The 21,846-nt window shown below is 40.8% G+C and overlaps 1 protein-coding gene across 1 annotated transcript in view; it reads left to right on the top strand.

Annotated features, from left to right (window-relative positions):
* The window catches only part of polrmt (polymerase (RNA) mitochondrial (DNA directed)), a 47,656-nt gene that overhangs the window by 6,613 nt on the left and 19,197 nt on the right, over positions 1–21,846 (top strand). Inside the window, exons 5-14 of the mRNA XM_069150177.1 lie at positions 5,755–5,941; positions 8,878–9,027; positions 11,862–12,029; positions 12,547–12,717; positions 13,723–13,962; positions 15,664–16,449; positions 16,733–16,855; positions 18,164–18,286; positions 19,694–19,873; positions 20,992–21,078. Of these exons, the coding sequence (XP_069006278.1) occupies positions 5,755–5,941; positions 8,878–9,027; positions 11,862–12,029; positions 12,547–12,717; positions 13,723–13,962; positions 15,664–16,449; positions 16,733–16,855; positions 18,164–18,286; positions 19,694–19,873; positions 20,992–21,078 (2,215 nt within the window). The remainder of the gene's footprint in view (positions 1–5,754; positions 5,942–8,877; positions 9,028–11,861; positions 12,030–12,546; positions 12,718–13,722; positions 13,963–15,663; positions 16,450–16,732; positions 16,856–18,163; positions 18,287–19,693; positions 19,874–20,991; positions 21,079–21,846) is intronic.

The raw sequence follows: 21,846 nt of genomic DNA, 5'->3' as shown, positions 1-21,846 counted from the left end.
TCTGCACTTGATTGCTATGCCTCAGAGACCTGCATGTGTGAGACAAAAATTTATATTTAATATAAAGAACTGAATCTGAAACGTGAGAACTGAATGTAGGAGTATACAGAGAGTTGAATTGTTGGTTAAATACAGTTTAAGAGCAAATTAATGCAATTTCATGATATCACATTCAGTTTTAAGTTTATGGAAATTTTGCCTCTAACTATTGAATTGAATTTCAATATATGCTCTTCAGATTCAGTTATTCAAATTAAATCAATTAAATTCAAACATAAATGATTCAAATTCAGTTTCTAGTGACATATTTCTGCCATATTGGCTGCCAGTTGTGCCAAACTTATCATGTAAACTCTGGCATTAGGAAACATGACTCTGTTTCTCACAGTTCGTCACCACTTGGTAAGTGTTGTCAATAACCGTCTGAATGCAAGATTAGTTTTAGGACTCGGCTTCACCTCACGACCTTCAAAGTCAGTTTAATCAAAGCTAGTTTCTAATCACACCATGTAAAACAGCCCACTCCTACAACAGGATTTTAAAGTGAAATAATGAGATATTAAATATCCTTATGTCACATCTTGCTTGATTAGTTGTTGTTGTTTTTTTTAGAACATCATCAGCCTAAATCATGTCGACATGCACACACATACAGAAAAAAACACACACCGACTTTCCTCCTGGGCTCCGGGGACATCACCCTATGCAGTGTGGTCCAATAGTGGTACGGGTGGCAGGGCAGCGGGGTCGGCGGTTGGTCCATCGATCACTGTAAGCCGATGCTTATATGACATTGTTGCTCTGCAGTGGTGCACTCCTGCTCTGTCTCTGGCTAAAGCCGCCTCTCTTTTCTCTCACCTTCTGCATTATTATCATTGTTCTCTGTCAGTCAGTTTGTTTGTTTATCAGCCAGTGCCTGTTTTTACTCTGTTGTCGCCCCTGTTATTACAACCCAACTGCTGTTCTCTCCTAATATCACTCTTGCCTCTGTAGTCTCTTCTGTACCGTCCGTGTACCAATCTGCCTCCCTCTCCCCTGTTTCTGTCTTTCTCACAAACGCACATGAACATAGGGGTATACACACACACACACACGCGCACACACACACGCGCACACACACACACACACACACACACACACACACACACACACACACACACACACACACGCTTATCCCTTTAAGTTTTCCCTTTGTGAGTGCTGTGTCCTCCACAGCTTTGCGTTCCCTAGGGTGCAGCAGAGCAGTCACCAGGCTTATTATGCTCTATCTTTCAACCTCTCTGCCCTCTTTGTTCCTCTGGACCACACTGCCAGCACCCAGACTAATCCTGTCTTTGTTCAAGGCTCTCATTTACTCAGACCAAAATTGCACATTGCATCACAAGAAATTCTCAGGCATGAGTGAAAATGCTCCAAAACGTGACCTCTTTGGCTCGCTTTGGAAATATTTCCAATACATAACTTGAAGCAGTAGCAATATATGACCGAACGTTTTGTCACAGTGCCTCTCTTGTTTTGTTCAGTCATGTGAGGAACCCTGCTCACTTGTGATTAGATGAAATAGGTGCGAGCTGCTGAGTCAGGGTTTCCTCCAGATGCTATTTAGCAGGCTGTTATTTATAATTGTCTTGAGTAAAAAGTGTGCAGGGTGAAGCAGAGCTCTGCTGATGAGAAATGGGTTCCTTCACTTGTGTCTCTTTGCTTTGTCATGTAGTTCTGCTGTTAACCTCTAGGCTGCAGTGAAACCAAACTTGGTAGATGCATCATTATTATCTGATTTATTCATATAACATAATATCAGTTTTTTTGGTTGGTTGACATTCAGTCAGCCAACATGCAATGTGCCAATTTCTGGAAGATAATGATATTTGTATAGTTTCTTAATTTTCGTTAATATTTTTATAATTCACAGCACCTGAGCTTTTTTTCAACGTGCTTTCCCCTAATGTTAGGCTTTGTAAAAAGACGATGATGGTGCTTTTTATGGAATCGAAAAATACATCAGTTATCATCACTGATAACACTGTGTATCCATAAATACAGGATGTTTATCACTTTAACCGACTAATTAATCCCACTAATCACAGAACACAAAAATCCACCAGACTGAAAATGTTAATTCAGAGGTCTTCTAAGGTATCCTACATCAAACTGAGTTATTGAATAATCATGCCTTTACACTTCTCATATGTATTCCAGGGGCTGGTTGCACGTTGGCATCATCGTTATTGTACAGTCCAGTCATGGAGACGGAGCTCTCTACAGGATTTCTCTAAGAGATTCTATTTAAATAAACATTTCACTGATGTCGTCAGTGGCCATCTGCCTCTGGATCAAGCTCAAACTTTGACTCTGACAGGGGGCCTAATGCAAATACTTAAATTGATATTCTGCAACTATCAATTGGGGTAGGGGGAGACATATACAATGATAACACAGACAAAAGCTGAATTAATCAGCGACCCGGCAAGTTATATGATTATCATAGTCCCATTCCCAAATCGATAAGCAGGTCAAAAGGTTATGAACTCAAATCTTCTCTAAAGTATCATCCATTATAATAACCATAATCTCCAACGTAAATTAAAATCTACCTCGTGTTGTCTGATTGATGTGTGATGAATCGCCCGTAAAGGGATGCTCTAAGACGTAAAGCAAGCACAAGCAAGGCTGTGACGATATCATTGGTTAATGTCATTCCTGGCATTCTATTGGTTGGGGACATTTGGCACGTTATTTCACAAAAATCCGAGAGCGCAAGCAGAGATCTGAGAGCGGAAGTTTTGCGAGCGCACTGAAGCAGTCTGAATGCAAGCGTACAGTTTTGAAAGAGAACAGAGCAAAGCGAGTATTTGAGTCCGAGGGGAGACTTTTGAGAGAGAATATTACAGTAATTGATTGTGAAAACAAAAAAATCCTGTTCTCAAACTGACAGCATGCTATTGTGTTATTACATTACATTTCATTTAGCTGACACTTTTATCCAAAGCGACTTACAATAAGTGCATTCAACCATCAGGGTAAAAACCCAGAACAACAAGAGTCAGGAAAGTACAATTTTCTTCAAGAAAGCCAAACTACAAAGTGCTATAAGTAAGTGCCATTTTAGTGCGACTAAAGTGCTCAATTTTTTTTTTTTTTCCCTATTCAAGGTATAGTCGGAAGAGGTGTGCTTTAAGTTTGCGACGGAAGATGTATAGACTTTCTGATGTCATTGGGGAGCTCATTCCACCATTTAGGAGCCAGGACAGCAAACAGCCGTGATTTGGTTGAGTGTTTAGCTCGAAGTGAGGGAGCAACAAGCCAATTGGTAGAGGCAGAGCGCAGTGAACGGGCTGGGATGTAAGGTTTGACCATGTCCTGAATGTAGACTGGACCCGATCTGTTCGCAGCGCGGTACGCAAGTACCAATGTTTGGAAACAGATGCAGGCAGCTACTGGTAACCAATGAAGGGAGCGGAGTAGTGTGAGTGAATTTAGGAAGGTTAAAGACCAGTCGAGCTGCAGCATTCTGGATGAGCTGCAGAGGACAAATGGTACTAACAGGTAGACCTGCCAGGAGGGAGTTACAACTGTCTAGGCGTGAGATGACCAGAACCTGCGCCGCCTTCTGAGTGAGAAGGGGACGTATTCTCTTGTTGTTGTGCAGCATGTATCTACAGGAACGTGTTGATTTAGTAATGTTGGCATTAAGGGAGAGTTGACTGTCGAGTGTCACACCGAGGTTCTTAGCAGTCAGGGTCGGGGCTAACACCGAGTTGTCAAAGGTAATAGTCAGGTCATCCTTGGAAGGAAAAGTAGTTCAGTCTTGTCATGGTTAATTTTCAGGTGGTGTGCGGACATCCAATGAGAGATGTCAGTCAGACAGGCAGAGATTCGTGCGGCTACCTGTGTTTCAGATTGGGAAAAAGAGAGGATTAGTTGGGTGTCATCAGCACAGCTGTGGTAGGAAAAGCCATGCGAGTGAATGACAGAGCAGAGAGAGTTGGTGTACAGAGAGAAGAGGAGGGGACCCAGGACGGAGCCTTGAGGGACACCAGTCGTGAGAGGACAAGGTTCAGACACAGATCCTCTCCAAGTTACCCGGTAAGTGCGATCGTTGAGGTAGGATGAGAACAGGGAGAGAGCAGAGCCTGAGACACCGAGGTCCTGAAGGGAGGAAATAAGGATCTGGTGGTTCACTGTGTCAAATGAAGCAGAAAGGTCTAGAAGGATCAGGACAGAGGAGAGAGAGGCTGCTCTAGCAGTGTGAAGCTGCTCAGAGACAGCAAGGAGGGCCGTCTCTGTTGAGTGGCCTGCCTTGAAGCCAGACTGGTGAGGTTACCAAGATAAGAACTTGATTGGTGAGACGGGGGATGAAAGAGGAAAGCGAAGGGGATGACGACGAAGTTGATGGAGATGTAGTTACAGAAGATGGATTAGAAAATAAGGACCGTATGTCATCTATCTTTTTTGTAAAATAGTTGACAAAGTGGCTTGGTAGAAGGGAGGAGGGAGACGGGGGGAGGTGTGGGGGTCAAGGAGGTTGGATAAGATGGAGAAGAGCTTTTTGGGGTTAGAAAATGAGGATTGAATTCTGGCTTGGAAGAAAGAGCTTTTGGCTGCTGAAATAGAGGCAGAGAAGAGATCGTCAGGGTGTTTCGATTTTCTCCATTTCCTTTCTGATGGTCGCATGGTGGCTCTCTCGGCACGCACCGAGTCAGACAACCACGGAGCTGGGGAGGACTTGCGGACCTGTCATGACGTAAGAGGACAGAGATAATCAAGAGAGGAAGACGGAGTAGAAAGGAGAGTATCTGTGGCAGAGTTAGGATGCATGAGTGAGAAAGAGTCAGTTGAAGACAGGGCTGATAAAACAGAGGAGGAAGAGAGGGAGCGAATGTTGCGACGGACAGGTACAGAGTCTGTTGATGTGGGAGTGTTGTCAGTTTGAGAGAGTGGGAGAGAGTTAGAGATAAAGAAGTGGTCGGAGACATGAAGTGGAGTTACAGTGAGGTTAGATGTAGAGCAGTTTCTGGTTAAAATATTTTGTGAGTAGGAGGGGAAGGACTGCGTGAGAGCGCAAAGGAAGACAGTAAAAGTAAAAGGTCAGATGACTTCTCTGTCTGGATGTTAAAGTCACCCAGAAGGACAAGTGGAGGGCCATTTTCTGGGAAGTTTGATAGGAGGACGTCTAATTCTTCCAAGAAATCTCCCAAAGAACCTGGTGGACGGTAGAGAACAACAATGTTTAATTGTACCGGATGAGTAACTGTCACAGCATGAAATTCATGCTGGCAGTGATTCGTGCTGGCAGTGATGTACCCCCAAATCAGGTCCTGTAATTACTTTCTGCTACAGAGTTGGAAAAATGTTTTGTTCACGTAATCTGTTATTAGACCATGTAAGTGTACCGTATATACACACTGTGTCCGCATTTTATTTGGTACACCAAGCCAAAACCAATGCAGTCTCATATAATAGTTCTGCAATAAATCACGTCTTCATGAAAGTTTTCAAGTTCAGTTTTTGTTAAAACTTTTTTCAGTTTGGCTCAACAGCAACACAGACTAGAATCAGAAAAGTGTCCATACAGTTATTTCAAGACTTATCTAAGACGAGTTCAACCCAAACTGAACATGATGACCTTCAAGTAGACATGATGTATTAGTTCTGATAAACATACCAAGGTCCCCACAAACATAACAAGGCTGAAACCTTTTTAAGGGCCAATGAAAAGCTGATACACTGACTGTATGTGTCTGTACATTTCAGGTGCCTGAACAAGATGGAGGAAGACGGCCTGTCTGTGGACGATCTGTTCAGCCAGTGTGTGTTTCGTCAAGATGAGCGGGACATGCTGCTGACAGCCATTCGCATCGTAAAGCCCGACTTCGAGCCCAGCCTCAACCTGCAAACAAGACAATGTTCTTCATCGCTCGTTCACAACTTCTACACACAGGTAAATCATACGTTGCATACTCTGGTCATGATATGATATTATTACTATTTTAAACATTTTATGATATGATGAGTATAATGATAACATATGTAGCCATCACAGACTGTATATAGAAGTGGACGTAGCTTACGGTTCTGAAAAATGAGTCTGTGGCAGAAGTGCCATAAAGTGCAATACCACCAAGTGCCACACTGGGGCCTCAGGCTCCATTGACTCCCATTCAACTTCTTTTATGGAATACAAAGTCAATACATTTTTTAAACGAGTTATTGTGGTGTCGTTAACTCATGCCACCCCTTCTTATTCGTTTTCTGGCTGTTCATCTAAAAATATTCCCCTCATTAATTTGAAAATTAGGCCTCAAAAAGCTGTGTTTCTGGGGGTGTGTCTGTTTGATTGACAGGCCTGTGGTGCAGTCAGGTTTCTGTGATAAGTGGGCAGGGCGTAGTGTCTTCAGGTTCCCAATCAGATTGAGTTAGATTTACCGCGGGCTCGTCCAAGTATGGTCACTTCTGGCTCTAAAAGTGCAAAATGGCGATGACCAAAATCCAAAGTTGAGGCTTCAAAATGGCAGTTCACAAAACAATGGATGATGTCACTGTTGGTTGCTGCCTGGTCTGAATCCATGTTTTTGAGACTGTCAGAGTCTAACTGCAGTTCCAAAGTGGTCAGCAGTGGCATTGGATGCTTATTTATCTCATAATCTAGCATTTAAAAGACACAACATGGACATGTTAACACGGTTACAAACTTGATTTACAAACAGTACAAGGGCTCTTTAAGTTAGTGTATGTAGACACTGCTGCATGTGACTTTACACAGGAATTATTTTTAAGGCTGTCTGTTGAGTATATTTTGCCAGTCAAAGCGCCAGAGAGCTGCGAAATCTGTCAGAGGGCTCCAGCGTGACTACGAGAGTTTTGATTGTCACCCCTTCACAGCCAGACAGGCACTGGCCTATTTATAGTGAGCCAGCTCTGCTTTCTAATGGCTCCTCTGCTTTAGTTGCCTCTCCTCCTCTCACCTCTCCCCACTTTTCCCACTTCCCTTCTCCTCATTATTCTCACATGATTCATTAACAGCTTTTTCGCACAATTGTAGTATTTTTAGCTTCAGTACATACACCATGTTCATTTTAGTCTTCAGCTGACTGACATATTTCTGGTCCTCTCCATCTTATTGTTGGCCTGGGTGCGTGTGTGACATGGAAGAAAGCAGCAGGTCATATATTTTTACTGTGACACTTAATGATATGTGAAACAGGTCAAATGTGACTGCTTCCTTACTGCAGGCTCTGATTATATTTGTAACGGTAGTCGGTTGATTATTTGACTGTGACTTTGACTTTTTGGCAGGTCGCAGTGGCTTAAAGACTGTTCAAATAACTGGTCCACTAGATAACAGCGGCAGACTGGAGTCTCTCTGGAGGGTTTTGAATCCGTGTTAGCAAAAGAACCGCAATCTAATTAGAATATTGTTTGTTGGTGTGAGATGGAATTTTGATGAAGCAGTAGATTGTAGAAAATGCAATTTGATCTAGTTTCAGCTTGTCATCAGAGATTGTCTGCTACTCTCATTCAGTTATTTTTTTCATCTGAAAACTGACCTATATTTGTGCTCTTTTCTGTCAATATAGTTTCAATATTGCTCACCTTGCAGTAAGGTGCACTGTATGTTCTCTGGACTGCAGGGTTTGCTGAAACAACTGAATTTTTTTCACTTCTCAAAGTATTGTCTTAAAAATCACACAGATGTACTTTTAACAATGTGCAGCAGAACACTTTGCTTTCCTTTGTACCGACGCCAAGTTTGTACTTTTCAAAACTATCGTGACAGCACATTTTTCCCTTGCTATCTATTGATTTCACTGCTATCCATTGATAATAACTTGTTAGCACATTCGTTGTGATGTTACCTGAGGCTTTGCTATGACTCTCTGAAGCCCGATTCACAATCTTGTGTATCCTGTCTGCTGTCTAGGACATAATAAAGGTTCTTAGTGCTGTAATTCATTTATTCAGGCCAACACCCTTTCTGTACTGACAATATCCTATGGTCCTATTGCCTCGGCAAGTTCACTATCTCTTAAAACAATAATTTACTTTTTTAAAGCACATTTGATTTCTTTCACCAAGGAATTTGCCAGAATCTGTCAAGTACTTCATCCCTCGGTCAGTGTAAGCCCCTTTGGTCAGCTGTGATGTAATAGCCAGCACATTCAGGGTAAATTGTTAAGGGTACATTTGCTAAGCCTACGAACATACGTGCAGTGATTCAGTTCCTGTCATTTCTGATCTATATATATAATTATTTTGGCTTCATGCAACAGATTACTATGTCTTTGGGTTTGATATGATACTGAGGTACAATTCAGCAAGCACGCAGCTGTGAACATACTGTAGCCGTAACCAACAATCATCTGACTCCAGACTTTGCTATCCAAGCTCTAGGTTTTCGACCATGTTATATAATGTTCAGTTAAACCTTGAAAATATGAATGTAGATTATTAAGTGTTTACAAGTTGGCTGACAATGCAATTTGATGAAGTGTCCACCATGTGTGTCTGCATTGTGAGTAGAGTAATGAACTCTAATGAACTTTTGTTCTTGTTTGTTTTGTTTGAGTAATGTTGAGCCAAAGCTTGTGACATGGAAACTCAGACTAACATGCTCCTGGCAGAGAGGCTGAGATGGCTTTACGAGTTAGCCTTTACTCACCTGCCTGAAAAGACTCTCCCTACATCTTGCCCTAAAATGATCCTCACAGGAAATGCGTTTTTGCAGGTTGTGTACCAACATTTATTTGGTGTAGACTCACCTAAAATTCAGTTTAGGGATTACAATACGGTTTACTATTGAGTGGTTGAGCTCAGGGCACTATAACACATTAATAACATATTTTCTCTATGTCTGTGTGATGTTTGACTTTGTTTTAGAGGGCAGACCACAACTACCCCAAACTGGACTTCACTCGAGAGGAGCTCCAGGAGCGTGTTAAGCTTCAGCTCAGCATGGAGCAGGCCTGCACTGTCACCATCGACTCTGTGGAGACAACCAAGCCCATCACTGCAAACATGGCCAAAATGGTAAATAGCCACACCTGTTGCCTCTCTTCATCTTCAGCTCATCCTCATTACTCACTGATCTGAATCAGAGTCTGCTTGATTTGTTAGGTATGTTTACACATACAAGGAATTCGACTTCGGTTGTATCTTGCTCTTTATGTATATACACAGAAACGGACACAAATAGACATGTACACAACTAAAACACATATACAGTTAAAGGACATATCTGTGATATGTTTTAAGATTCATGAAATGGAGAAGATTCAGTTGTCTGTAATAAAGTTGTTTTTTTTTGTTTTAAAATCTATACCGGTATTTGTTGGCACAGTGGTTAAGATAAAATGTTACGCTCTATCTACAATAGTGTTGTAAGTTGAGTGCTGTGTTTTTAGGAAAAACATATTTCTCACAAACCCTATTGTTCGCTAACCTGCACACCAGATGGTTTGTTACACAATATCATCTGCGAAGTCATGTTTGGAAACTGTTTGGAAAAGAGCAGGCACTCAAAAAATACCAGGCGGGTGATTAGATGAAGCATCTGTCTCTCGCTGCTATCACAATTTAACTTCAACCATTAGATCATGCTTAGTTTTTAACGAACAGTCACATCTCACTGTTGTTAAACCTAAACGACACCCGTAGCGGCATATAGAACACTTATTGAGAAACAAACACAGAACTCGACGCCTGACCAGATGGATTGCCTGATCTCGTAATCTCACACGATCTTGCAAATCCAGCTGCTTCACAAATGTTGTTGTTTTAAATAAAAAAAGGTCGCTTCATTTGACCTGGAAGGACGTCAGCTGTTTTCTGTTTTGTGCTGTAGGTTTGTCCCTTTTAAACTATTAGAAAGCCTGTCGATTTCACAACACATCGTGCTGGCACTAACTGTAATAGTGGCATTATCATCTTGACAGTAATCTGCTTTATTTTAAATAATTATAATATTTACTAAAAGTTTCTTTTTTCTCTCTGATAAACTTTGAAATGATATCATGCATCTAGGCCTGACAGGTTAGAGGAAGAACCATCGTATTCCTGTGGTGTGCCTTCTTTCCAACTTTGGCATTTACAGTCCAGCCTGGCTCGTCTGCCTCTGCAGATGGGCTATGTGGGAAGCGAGCAGGCTGAGAGTCCCTGGTGGTCAGGAAGCATTTACAGACAGCCAGGGCAGAATAATAATGTATTGTAATGGAGGCCTCTGGGGAAAATGCAGAGTCACCTCTCCATCCGAAATCCAGACCGTGTCTCTGTTTTATTCAGACTGAGTAAGGCTGATAAGAGAACATCAACACACACAGACACACACATTTTCACTTAAGTGCATCAAAAGTGCACGTAATGCCAAAATAACTGATTTATTCCCGCACATGAAAGCACGTTAGATTAGAAAAAGCACCAAAATATTGGGCACAGAACACAATTGGTTGAGATGGCTGCTCAACTTCAAATGAAAAGCAAAGCTAATATGGTTGGAAGATACTAAAGGTCTTTTTACCTTCTGGCAGTTTTGAAACTCCAGCTCTGTAGGTTTTGCTACATGAAGATAGCATAGCATTGGTCCATAGACCAAAAGGATGGCATTTGTGTTTGTGCAATATGTAAAAAAAAAAAATTAAAAAAAAAATGTGAATGGAAAAAAAAAAAAAAATCCCAGGAGTTTCCTCATTGCTAGAAAGGAGGAAATGGCCACAAATAAAAGAAAACTGCCCATTTTTAGCCACATCACATGGTGGATAATTATAATCTCTTCAATTAAAGCAATGCTGACAAACATAAAATGGATCATTTTGTAGTAAAAAGAGTTGTAGCTGCAGTAGATGAGAAGATTCATGCCAGTGTCATATAATGGTAAATATGAAGTTAGCAGATGCTTAGCTTAGCATAAAGACTGACTGCAAGAGAAAACGGCTTGCTTGGTCCATGTAACACAATTTGTTTATCGATATTTATTTTTCTATTGATTTGATGAATTAAATATGCCATGTAAATTGGCATGGATCAGATGTGCTGGTAGGCTGTTTCTCCATGTTTCCAGTCTTCATAACACCTGCTACTTATCCAGCTCATCTAACTCTCCACAAGACTGCAAATATATGTGTACTATTTCCCAGACTGCTTATCTCTTCCCTCTAACCTCAAGCCACTTTAATATCAATTATGATAATACATTGATAGTTTTTTTTTTTTTTTTTTTTTGCATTCCAACAATGATTTGTTCTGGGCCAGACTCAGAGAAAAGCAGAATAGGCTTTTCCTTCTGGTTTTAGTCTTCGATCAGTAAGTCTGTGTTTTCTCGGAGGGACCGTCGGTTTTCTCCCTGTCATCTGGTGGTATCTGGGCCAAACAAGCTTAACTATCAAGTGGAATTCATGGTCATGCTGCACAGTGACTCGTGTCTAGAGAGCGGTGACCCCATCTACTGCCTTACAGTTTTGATTGTTTTATTTGGATCATGCAGTATGTGATAGAGGCTGTAGGATTGTTCATTTCACAAGGGGCAGACAAAAAGTTCAGAGACTTCTTTCATTGTGTGCAAACAGGGTGCAGCACCGTGACGTGCACGGAGCAGTGGGAAGATCTCACCTTTGTGAGGAAGTATTCCAAATGACTTTAGTTGGTCAAAAACAGCACCTGAGTTGGAAACGTTTTTGTGACCACTGGTGTGTGTGTGTGTGTGTGTGTGTGTGTGTGTGTGTGTGTGTGTGTGTGTGTGTGTGTGTGTGCGTGCGTTCGCTCCACTTGTGCACAACAGTCTCTGAACGTTTTGATTGCCCCTCGTATTTCATTCTTTATGTTTTTTCTGCTCGTCAGATGGATGATTTCCAGTTGTATTGTCCTTTCAGCGCGAGCTTCTGGCCGAGCAGCGGACACAGTGGCAGAAGATCCTCCTCCAGGCCCTGAGGGAGAGCAAGATGATCCTGGCTAACACCAACACCAAGGACTACAGGCTTAACCTTTATCCCTATCTGTGCGTGCTGGAGGATAGGGAGTATGTTGACATTATGATACAGGTAATACAAGCCACCTAACCCAGCCTACCGGTCAATGAATTGTCAGAAGTCCAGGATAAAACAAAGACTTGTCTGTGTTTGGATTTTTAAAAAAAACATTTGATGAACAACAACTTAATTTTACTGAAGTCTGACCTAAAATGTGAGGAGGTATGTTACTGTTGTCTGTCCTTTGTTTCCTTGACATTGCTTTTGTGTAATTTGAGACAACCAGTCTCGGAAACCACAAAGCACAAGTCAAATGGCTGACAGTGACAACAGCTGGAAGCCCATCAGGTTTTGGCAGCGAAGCAGAGCATACTTTGATAAGATACCTTTGCTTCCAACATAGACAAATATCAGCTTGATTTTAATTCTGAAAAGACTGTGATTGTCCCTCTGACAGAGGGATTGTTTTCATGAGACTAAACCAGTCTTTACAAAAGCCTCTAACACTCAGTTGCTGCTTTTTGTGACTGAATTGTCACGCATGTTTTTATGCATTCAACCTTTTGATCTGTGCTGTATTCATGTCCAGAGTGTTGCCAACATGCCACCGAGTGGAGAGTCGCTGAAGATTTTAGCCAGAGATCTGGGCAACAGGGTGTACACCAAGTACTCTGTGCGACAGAAGGAAAAGAATCAGATGGTGGAAAAGCTGGGCAGCATTTATGATGCTTACACAGACCTGATAGCCAAAGATACCAAGGTAAAAAAAAATGACATCCTACTAGTTGGCTATAGATTTCCTGTGTATACTGTCCTGCAAAGGTACAAACTGAAGGATGTTGCAGTTCATTGCTTCTGCTCTACTTAAACGTGAAAGCACAACACATACTGTCGTTCTCGATTCTTATATCTTCTGTTTTGTCTGTCTTTAATTGCAAAGGGCGGCTTTTGTTTTGTGTCATATTGTGCTACCTTGAAACAATACTAGATGATTCCATTGTTTTACTCTGAAGTTTAAAATGTTGTACTGTTATAACATCAGTGTTCTGTATCTACAGTAATTGAACACTTGAATTTGTTTGAGACCTTGTTCTTCAGCTCATTGACATGCTGTTGGGTCCTTTTTTTTTAGTGAAATGAAGGGCTGTGTTTCCTCAACGGGATCTTACAGCCAGTATCACTGACTCTTGTGTTTTGATGTTTCTGGTACACTGGGGGGAAGACGCTAATGTCACCATGGCTATAATGAGCAACAGCTCATTATACTCCAGCAGTTAGTTAGACTAGAGGTTAGTTAAGGTGTTTGTTTTATGTAAGGTATTTTATATGCAGCCTTTGTAGTTAAAAATATGCCAATTATAATGTTTCCATCATTGTAATGACAGCTAGTGTTAGTCAGAGCTCTCACTTCACACATTTACATTTCCACGCATCAATTATTCGAGCTAAACATCCTAAATGTTTGACAAAACTATTTGTCACTTCAGTTCAATCATATTTACATATCCCTGTATTTAATTTATAAATAATAAACAACAATAGCTTGATGCTGCTGTGTTGGTGACAGTTAATTCAGATGAGATCGATAAGATGACTTACTCCTGAACTAAGTAAAGATCTTGTGGTCTCTCAGATGTTGACCAGCCTCCCAAATACTGTAACTTGTAGTGACAAGTGATGACTCATATTGTCTTTGTGTTTTCAAGATTTTAACTTACTCATACTCCATTCTTACGCAATGAAACAAACCTTCTTCTCCCTGTAGGTGTATGATGTCCTTCCCAGGGAGCAGTGGTGTAAGCTGGAGATGGAGCAGAGTTCAGGGCCCACACTGCAGGGTGGTGAGACAAGCTGGCCATTCATCGTCACTCTGGAGCTGGGCACTTTCATGGTGGACATGATGGTTAAGAACCTCAAAATTAACAGCGACACCCTGAACCCAGCCTTTGACAGGAAGTTCATCCCCATCCTCTACCACATGTACACCTTTCGCAGCACCCGCCAGGTACAGTGGATGAGCGAATCTTTCCAAGTGCTCGACTGGGTCTGTTCCACAGGGATAGTACAGAAACACATGGTTGAATAACCAGTTGGTTGTGATTTTTGCGAAAGCTGTCTCACCAAGAAGCCAGTGGAGATTCTTGCACATAAGCTGCTCCTGTAGGTTCTCTGATAAAACCCTGCAGAAGCAGATCTGAGAGAATTTTAATACCTTTGATAACCTGGTAACAGGATTTATGAGTATTAAGTGACCCTGACTGAAAAAAAATCCTTTCAACTCAGATTCATGTGGAAAAAATAGTCAAGGATTAGTGTTAAAGAGATCTCCTAAAAACTAACATTGAAAAGTATTCATAAGGATTAAAAAAAAAAAAAAAAAGAACAAACTTGCTCATTATGAAGACCCTTCAAATCATACTCAGTTTGATTTATTTTTTTTATGTGCAATTAGTTTTATTAAATGGGCAAAATTTAAGCAGTTGTACAGCTGACATTTTCATTAATAAGGAAGAAAAACCATTGAGGAGCAGATACAGAGAAAATACCTTGAAACACTTGACCTTCACTTTGGTCGAGAAGCCTGTGCTAAAGCCTGTTACCTTGAACACTTGAGCACCCTCCTATCCAGTGTGAAGCTCCAAAGAGCGTGATTTAGAAAACCATTTCCCCCCAGTGTGAATTGGCGGAGGGAACAGTTGAGTAAGATGAATGGGTTCCAGGCTAATCCCTTTTTTAGTGTCCCCTTAATTGGCTCGCTGATTCACTGCCACGGGACCCTGCAGGAGGCTGCGGCAGCTGTGTCAGAAGAAAAAGGCAGACTGTCAAAGAGGATTGAGAAATTTTTGTACTTGGGTCTCTTTGACAGCAGAATTTCATTCTTGTGTAATTTTCTATCTCTCTCCCCCCCTCCCCTTTTCTTTTCTCTTCTCCTTCCCCACCCTCTTCTTTCCGTCTGTGGAGGTTAGCCCATCAGGGTAGCATCCTAATGATTTTACAGCTCAGCATGAAGTTCTGACTCATTCGAGCAATGCAGAGGTGTTTCTGTCAGTTTTTTTTTTTTTTTTTTAATTATTTTCCTGTCAACAAGTGATGGTCTTTATTTTCAGTTCAACATGCTTTAAGTGTGTCGAGTAAAAACTAGAACACAAAACATCTCTAACATCAAAGGCCCGGCCTCAGAAATCCATCATCCAGAGTCTGAGGCTGTGACACCTGACCAGGTTTTACATAATTAGATCAAGTTAAGAAAGACGTTTCACCAGATAGATCACCTGCAATGTGACAGCTACAACATGTAAGCAACATTTCAGTGACTACTTTAAATAACATGAAAATGAGACAAGTTGTTAAGGGTTTATGAAGCTATAGTTTCCCAATTGTTGTGGATGTCGGTGGTATTTACTGATGACCAGTTGTATAAATGGAGGAATGAATGAACAGTAGAGAGTGTTTATCTTAGTTATTTTGATTCTGTAAGACATGTATTCAGATTAGAGGTTGTTCCTTGCGCTACATTCCAGTTATAATTTAAACTTCAGATGACTTAATTTGTTGTTGGTCTACTTTAATTTATCAGAACTACACTCGATTTTAAATTAACCACACTCTGTCTTGATTAACCATAACCTGCTTTTTTAAATGAGATGAATTAGCCCCTTTTATTTCATTGTAATTGAAGCATTTCTCATGAACTTTCACCCCCCAGGTTGGCTTCATCAAGCCCCACCCAATCCTGACCCAGATACTGCAGGAAGCCATGGAGACCAAGTTGACCTTTGACTCCTATGTGATGCCAATGCTGTGCCCTCCTGTGCCCTGGACTTCTTTTAGATTTGGAGCCTACCTGCTCACACCGACCAAACTGATGCGCACAGTGGACGGGGCCACACAACACGAGCAGCTGTTGGAGAAATGTGAAAACCTTCACGCAGTCTTGGACTCGCTTAATCAGTTGGGCAACTGTGCCTGGAGGATTAACAAACCTCTGTTGGATATTATTATCTCCATCTTCAATGACCGTGGCAGCGATAAGCTAGACGTCCCTCCGCCTCTGTCAGAGGCCCCCAAAATACCTCAATTCAACCCTAAAGACCCCACGTATACAGCTAGTGAGAAGGCCCACATGAAAAGAGAGGTGATTAATGCAAAAAAGAAATGCAGTGAAATGCACAGCCTGCGTATGGACGCTCTCTATAAACTCTCCATCGCTCACCACATCCGGGATGAGATCTTCTGGTTTCCTCACAACATGGACTTCAGGGGACGTACCTACCCATGCCCTCCGTACTTTAATCACTTGGGAAGTGATGTAACACGTGCGATCCTCCTGTTTGCGGAGGGGAAGCCTCTCGGTCCCAAGGGCCTGGACTGGCTAAAGATCCACTTAGTCAACCTGACAGGTTCAAAAAAGAGGAGTTCACTGCAGGGACGACTGGAGTATGCCAACAATATCATGGAGGACATACTGGACTCTGCCGACAACCCTCTGAATGTTAGTCTCTCATCTTTAATTGTTTTTGCTGTTCATTGATAATACGGTTCAACCATAGCGCTACATAGTTGTTTTTTTTTTTTTATTACTGCTGTGTTCTATACACAATGTGCAGATGAAATATGCAGATTACAAGATTGCTCGTCTCTCTCTGACACTATGTGAAGTGACAGTTTATTAAGTGACAGAATATGAATGTCAAAATAATAAGTGAACATGCTTCTCTTTTGAATGTGGTTACATTCGCAGGATAATGTGCCATGTGCTATGTTTGTCTTTTTAGGGTAAGAAGTGGTGGATGAATGCAGATGAGCCTTGGCAGGCACTGGGCTGCTGCATGGAGATTTCCAACGCTGTGAGGTCGCCTGATCCAACACAGTTCATCTCTCATTTTCCTGTTCACCAGGTACATAAAACGCCTAAAGATTGATTTATCCATTTAAAGAGTTGCTAAGCATTTCACCAATTTATTATGTAATATTTTATTTACCAAGAGAAAACAAATAATGTAAAGATACATTTATGTTTTAATCTGTGGTAAAATAGAAATTACAAATATAAAATGATATAGACCAGATTGTCCATAGGAATTTACTCTAACACTAAAGGCCTCTATGATTGTTCAAGTTTATAGCCCCCTAAAAATAGTGTGCCATTCAGTCGCGTTTTATAGCTTTTTTTAAGAGGGCATATCAAAGTTAACATGGCACAACCTCCCCAGCCATCTGGGACCATTTTATGTTATCTACCATAAACTTATAGCTCTTATCTTACAGACCAGGCGACATGTCAAATTATCCTGCACTGAGATCTGACATTCAGGCTCCTACTTTTTCCTACATAAACCAAAGGAGCAGAAAAATCATGTAAATTTATGTCATTGTTGGAGACATACTGTATTTACTGAGGAAGTATATATTTCCACTGTGCAGACTTCTCCTTGTCAGGAATTCCCTGATTTACACCTTTTATGTATAATATTCATTGCTGAGTGAAGCCACCTTGCGTGCACCTCAGGCCTTTGTTAATAATATTGTTATAATGCAGCTTATATTCAGAACTTGAGAAAATATTTCTCATTTATGTTGGAAAACACATTTTGTATAATTACATTTCTATGGCAAATTACACCAGAGAAAATGCAACTAATTCAAGTTTCAGAACTAATTTCCCTGCTTCCACGCTTCAAGCATATTCATAAGTATAAGACAAAAGGAAAAGCATTCAACTAAAATATGCTGCAGTATGTAATCAAGTGTAATCAATGTCACTAAAAGTATTCAGCATCTCCTCTTAGCAGATGTTTTGAAGGCACAATAGCTCCAAGCATTTCACTCAGTGCAGCTTTAAACTTTAAACAATCTGCTCTGGCACTAGATTAAAATGAACCTTTTTACCTAAATCTGAGAAATTTACATCACATTAATGTAAACTAATGTGTACTGACTGTCCCTGAGAGACAAATGTAAAAGCTATAGCCTAAACATGAGGGTCACATATGCAGAGCAGAGAGACTTCTTTTCTCATTCTGTTGATCCAATCTTCATGTTATTCATCCTGCCTTCTCTGCTTCATTTTCTTTGTCTTCTCTTCTCTCTCCTTGTTCTTGTTCTTTTGATAAAACCATCTGTTCTTTGGCAGACCTCTCTTTTCTACAGCACAGCTTTAATCTTTTTTCTTTTTTTTTTTTTTCCCCTCTCAAACTCTCCTCCAGGATGGCTCCTGTAATGGTCTGCAGCACTACGCTGCTCTAGGCAGAGATGTTATTGGTGCCACATCAGTCAACCTCCTGCCCTGTGACGTACCCCAGGATGTGTACAGCGGAGTTGCACAGCAGGTCAGCACCAGTGGGCTGTTTAAAGCAGTTCTAAGCAGCGTTGCTGCTGTTGTTGTTGTTCAGATTAATATTTGTATACTTCTTCTATACTTCAACAACACACCCAATATCATCAGAGTGATGTGTAATTTTTTTCAGAATGTTGTCATCAACATCTTAAGTGTCGTAAGCATTTTCACCGTGAACAGACAAAAATACCCTGTTTTTGCAATTTGCACGTTATGTCTTTGCCTCAACTAATGAAGTGTGCAGAAACTATTTCTCCCCGGTGGCTCAGTCTGAGTCACCTTCTCAAGGGATCCGATGGTTCAGGGATTAAATCCCAGTGTAAACATTGTGAACTTTTTCAACTTGTGTTCACAACGTGAATTGGCTGTAAAGTTGTCTGCATCACTGCTTGGATCCCACTTGTTGCTGCTTGTAGGTAGATATTGAATTTTGTATAGTTTTGTTCCCTTATTTGAACTGCATAGACTCACAGGCACACAACTTAATCGTGTAAAATTTCAGTTGCAAGACACGTCGCAGCTGCTCAGCTGTTAATATTCAGATGACTCACTGGGTCCCGTAGTGAGTGACAGGCTGAGCACTGAGAATAGATTTTAAGTTTCTCAGTTTAGGTCTTGCATTTAAAAGTGCTTAGTTTCTCATGCTTTGCATCAAAGTGCGGAGAGATATGAGACAGTTTTTCTTATCCGGAGGCTCAGAGGGTGAGTGTACATGCAATGCTATCAAAGCATCTGACGGGCTGTAAACCTGCATGCTTTTTAGGCAGAGGCAGTTTCAAGCTAATTGTGGTCCATTGACAGTTCAGGACAGAAGGAATCCGAGTGAGTCGAGGAAAAAACATCTGTCCTTGGCCTTTCAAGGGCAGTGACTTTGACTGCAAAGCATACAGTGTAGTTGTCAGTGATAGCTGCAAGACACTGTCTCACTGTCATATGTTTACCTCTGGGCATTGCAGCTACGTTAGATGATACTGTAGATGATATCAGCCTTGTGAAATAGCGAGCTACCTGGATAAATACATCTTGTTTACTGACAGAAAGTAAAACTGGTAAAAAGCCATAAATTACGAGACTATGTTACAACTACAGCTGAAATAATTAGCTAATTAATCCTTAATTTACCTTTTACCTTGTACACTAATGATGAAATGACATGTAAGATGCTCGCCTGCCATCGGGATCAACCTGGGTTTTAGGAGACCAGAACTGACATTTTTCAGGGTTTTTGTGAAATTTAAAAAAAAAAAAAAAAATAGTTGGTTTCTAAAGACAAGAATTGGCTGATTAATTGATAATGACAGTTATCTTTGGGATGTATTATTTGTATTTGTGGATAAGTATTTAAATGTCCTCCAAAAGGCACAATTTTGAAACTGTTCAACAATTGCATGTTTTTCAGGTGGAGGAGTTCCGAGCTCGGGACGCAGAGAGCGGCCTGAAGATCGCCCAGGTGCTGGAGGGCTTCATCAGCAGGAAGGTGGTCAAACAGACGGTGATGACGGTGGTGTACGGGGTCACGCGCTACGGGGGACGCCTTCAGATTGAGAAAAGACTGAAGGAGATTGATGAGTTCCCCAAGGTACAGCAGTGGTGGAAGGTGGTGGTAGTGGTGGCGAGCGAGGGGGTTCCCTCACACAGCGCACTGTTTTATTTTTAGCATGGTATCAGCCTTAGTATGACAGAGTGCTCCCCGGGCACAGGATCTCCTCTGTATGGGTCTCTTCTCACACTTTCCTCTCAGGCCGTACATTCTTACACATGCAGTGAGTTCAGATGGGCTCGTAATTAAGTAGAAGCTTCTCTCTACTCTGATATTATTGCTTCATTGTGCTCTGCATGAAGGCATTCATCACAAGGTTAACAGTGACCACATACAATGTCATCACATTTGATTGTGCAGCCAAATAGGTTGACCTTGACATTAAGAGTCACACTACACTGTTTCTAAGTGAGTGAGCAGCATGGAGCAAGAATAGATGCTTTTAATGTTTATTTTGATCATATTTATTCTTGATCACATTGCAGTGAAATCAAATATTGCATGGTTGTTTCAGGGAGGCTACGAGTGGAATCCAACAGTAGATATATTAGATAGTCTGTGCTCAGCCATGGTGCATCTATTTTTTGTTCAAAACCACTACATTTTGATTTGGTTGGACATAAATGGTTCGTTGATGAGCACGCCGATTCTATTGAACGACACCATGGCAAGAGAACGGAAGCATTTCATCTTCTTACAGCGCTGTAGTGCTTATTATCTGTCTCCATAGTTATAGAGTTCCTGATAATAGTTTGAGTTAATCTCATTGTCTGCGTAGATGGGATTAGTATGATTCTGCTGTCAGTGTATCTACCATCCCAGGGCCACAGGATTGTGCTAAATGACTTCCGCATAATGTTGCTAACAGGGAAGTAGGAGGAAGTGTAATTGTGACTGATTACAAGGGGGAGTGGATAGGGTGGATGAGGCAGTGTCTCCTGAGGAGGAGATGATATCACAGTAATGATATGAGAAATAGACCACTCTCAGTCCTGCAGTTTATAGCACCTATTTGCATTCTACATTAAAAACAAAAATAACCCTAATAGTAGCTGAAAAAAAACAACAATATTTCTTATTACATCTTGATTTAGGATTACAGCAGAGCAACACATTGTGAATAACTGTGAAAGGCTAATCATGTGTTGTGTTTCCAGGAGTTTGTTTGGGATGCATCCCATTACCTGGTGCGTCTGGTGTTCAGTGGCTTAAAGGAGATGTTTAGAGGAACCAGAGAGATCCAGGTAAGTTCAGTACACACACACACACACACACAGACACACAGACACACACACACACACACACAAAGACAAATACATGTGTAAAATGATATTATCCAACTAACTATCACCAAATATGAGCCCTTGTCTGTTACAAAATCTATAACACTGATGACAAATATCAGTTAAAGAAAATCTTGTTTTCACTGCAATACATCTGAACATGCAGTAAATACTTACACACTTAAATACTTTCCACAAAGCACAATCACAAAGGTATCCAAAGTTTTTCTCTGTAATAGGAGTAATACCCATTTCATTAACATTTATTTTAGAAGTATTTTCCAGTCAATTTATAATAATTTCTTTAAAAGTTGACTAATACTCATAAATAATTATATAACCTCAAGACTTTCTAATCAGTGAACGGCAGGTGAGCTGACAGGCAAACACACAGTTCAGCATACAGTATTTAAAGAATAACGTTTCAAGTAATTAATGAACATTTATGTCGGTTTACATGGAACTCTTTTATCGAAATTTTACGTGAAAGTAACTCCTGTTTATAGACGAAACACAACTACTTATCGTCTTGCTAAAATAACTTAAATAACAGCCTCTATTTTCCTTGCAGCGAATACTAAATCAAACTAAATGATTCATTCAAGGAAACTCTCACATAAATGTGTTATGCAAATTTCAGACTCATAAAATATTTTTTTTTCCTGCTGACCTACAGCAACAAATAAGATGTGATTTTATTTTTATTAATGACTGGTTTACTTCTCTGGG

The sequence above is a fragment of the Embiotoca jacksoni genome, unplaced genomic scaffold (genome assembly GCF_022577435.1).
Source record: "Embiotoca jacksoni isolate LCO1_2020_lvr unplaced genomic scaffold, fEmbJac1.0.p SCAF_16, whole genome shotgun sequence".
In the NCBI taxonomy this organism is placed as follows: Eukaryota; Metazoa; Chordata; class Actinopteri; family Embiotocidae; genus Embiotoca; species Embiotoca jacksoni.
Note: the sequence above shows the minus strand (reverse complement) of the source record. Positions and strands in the feature narration are given on the sequence as shown.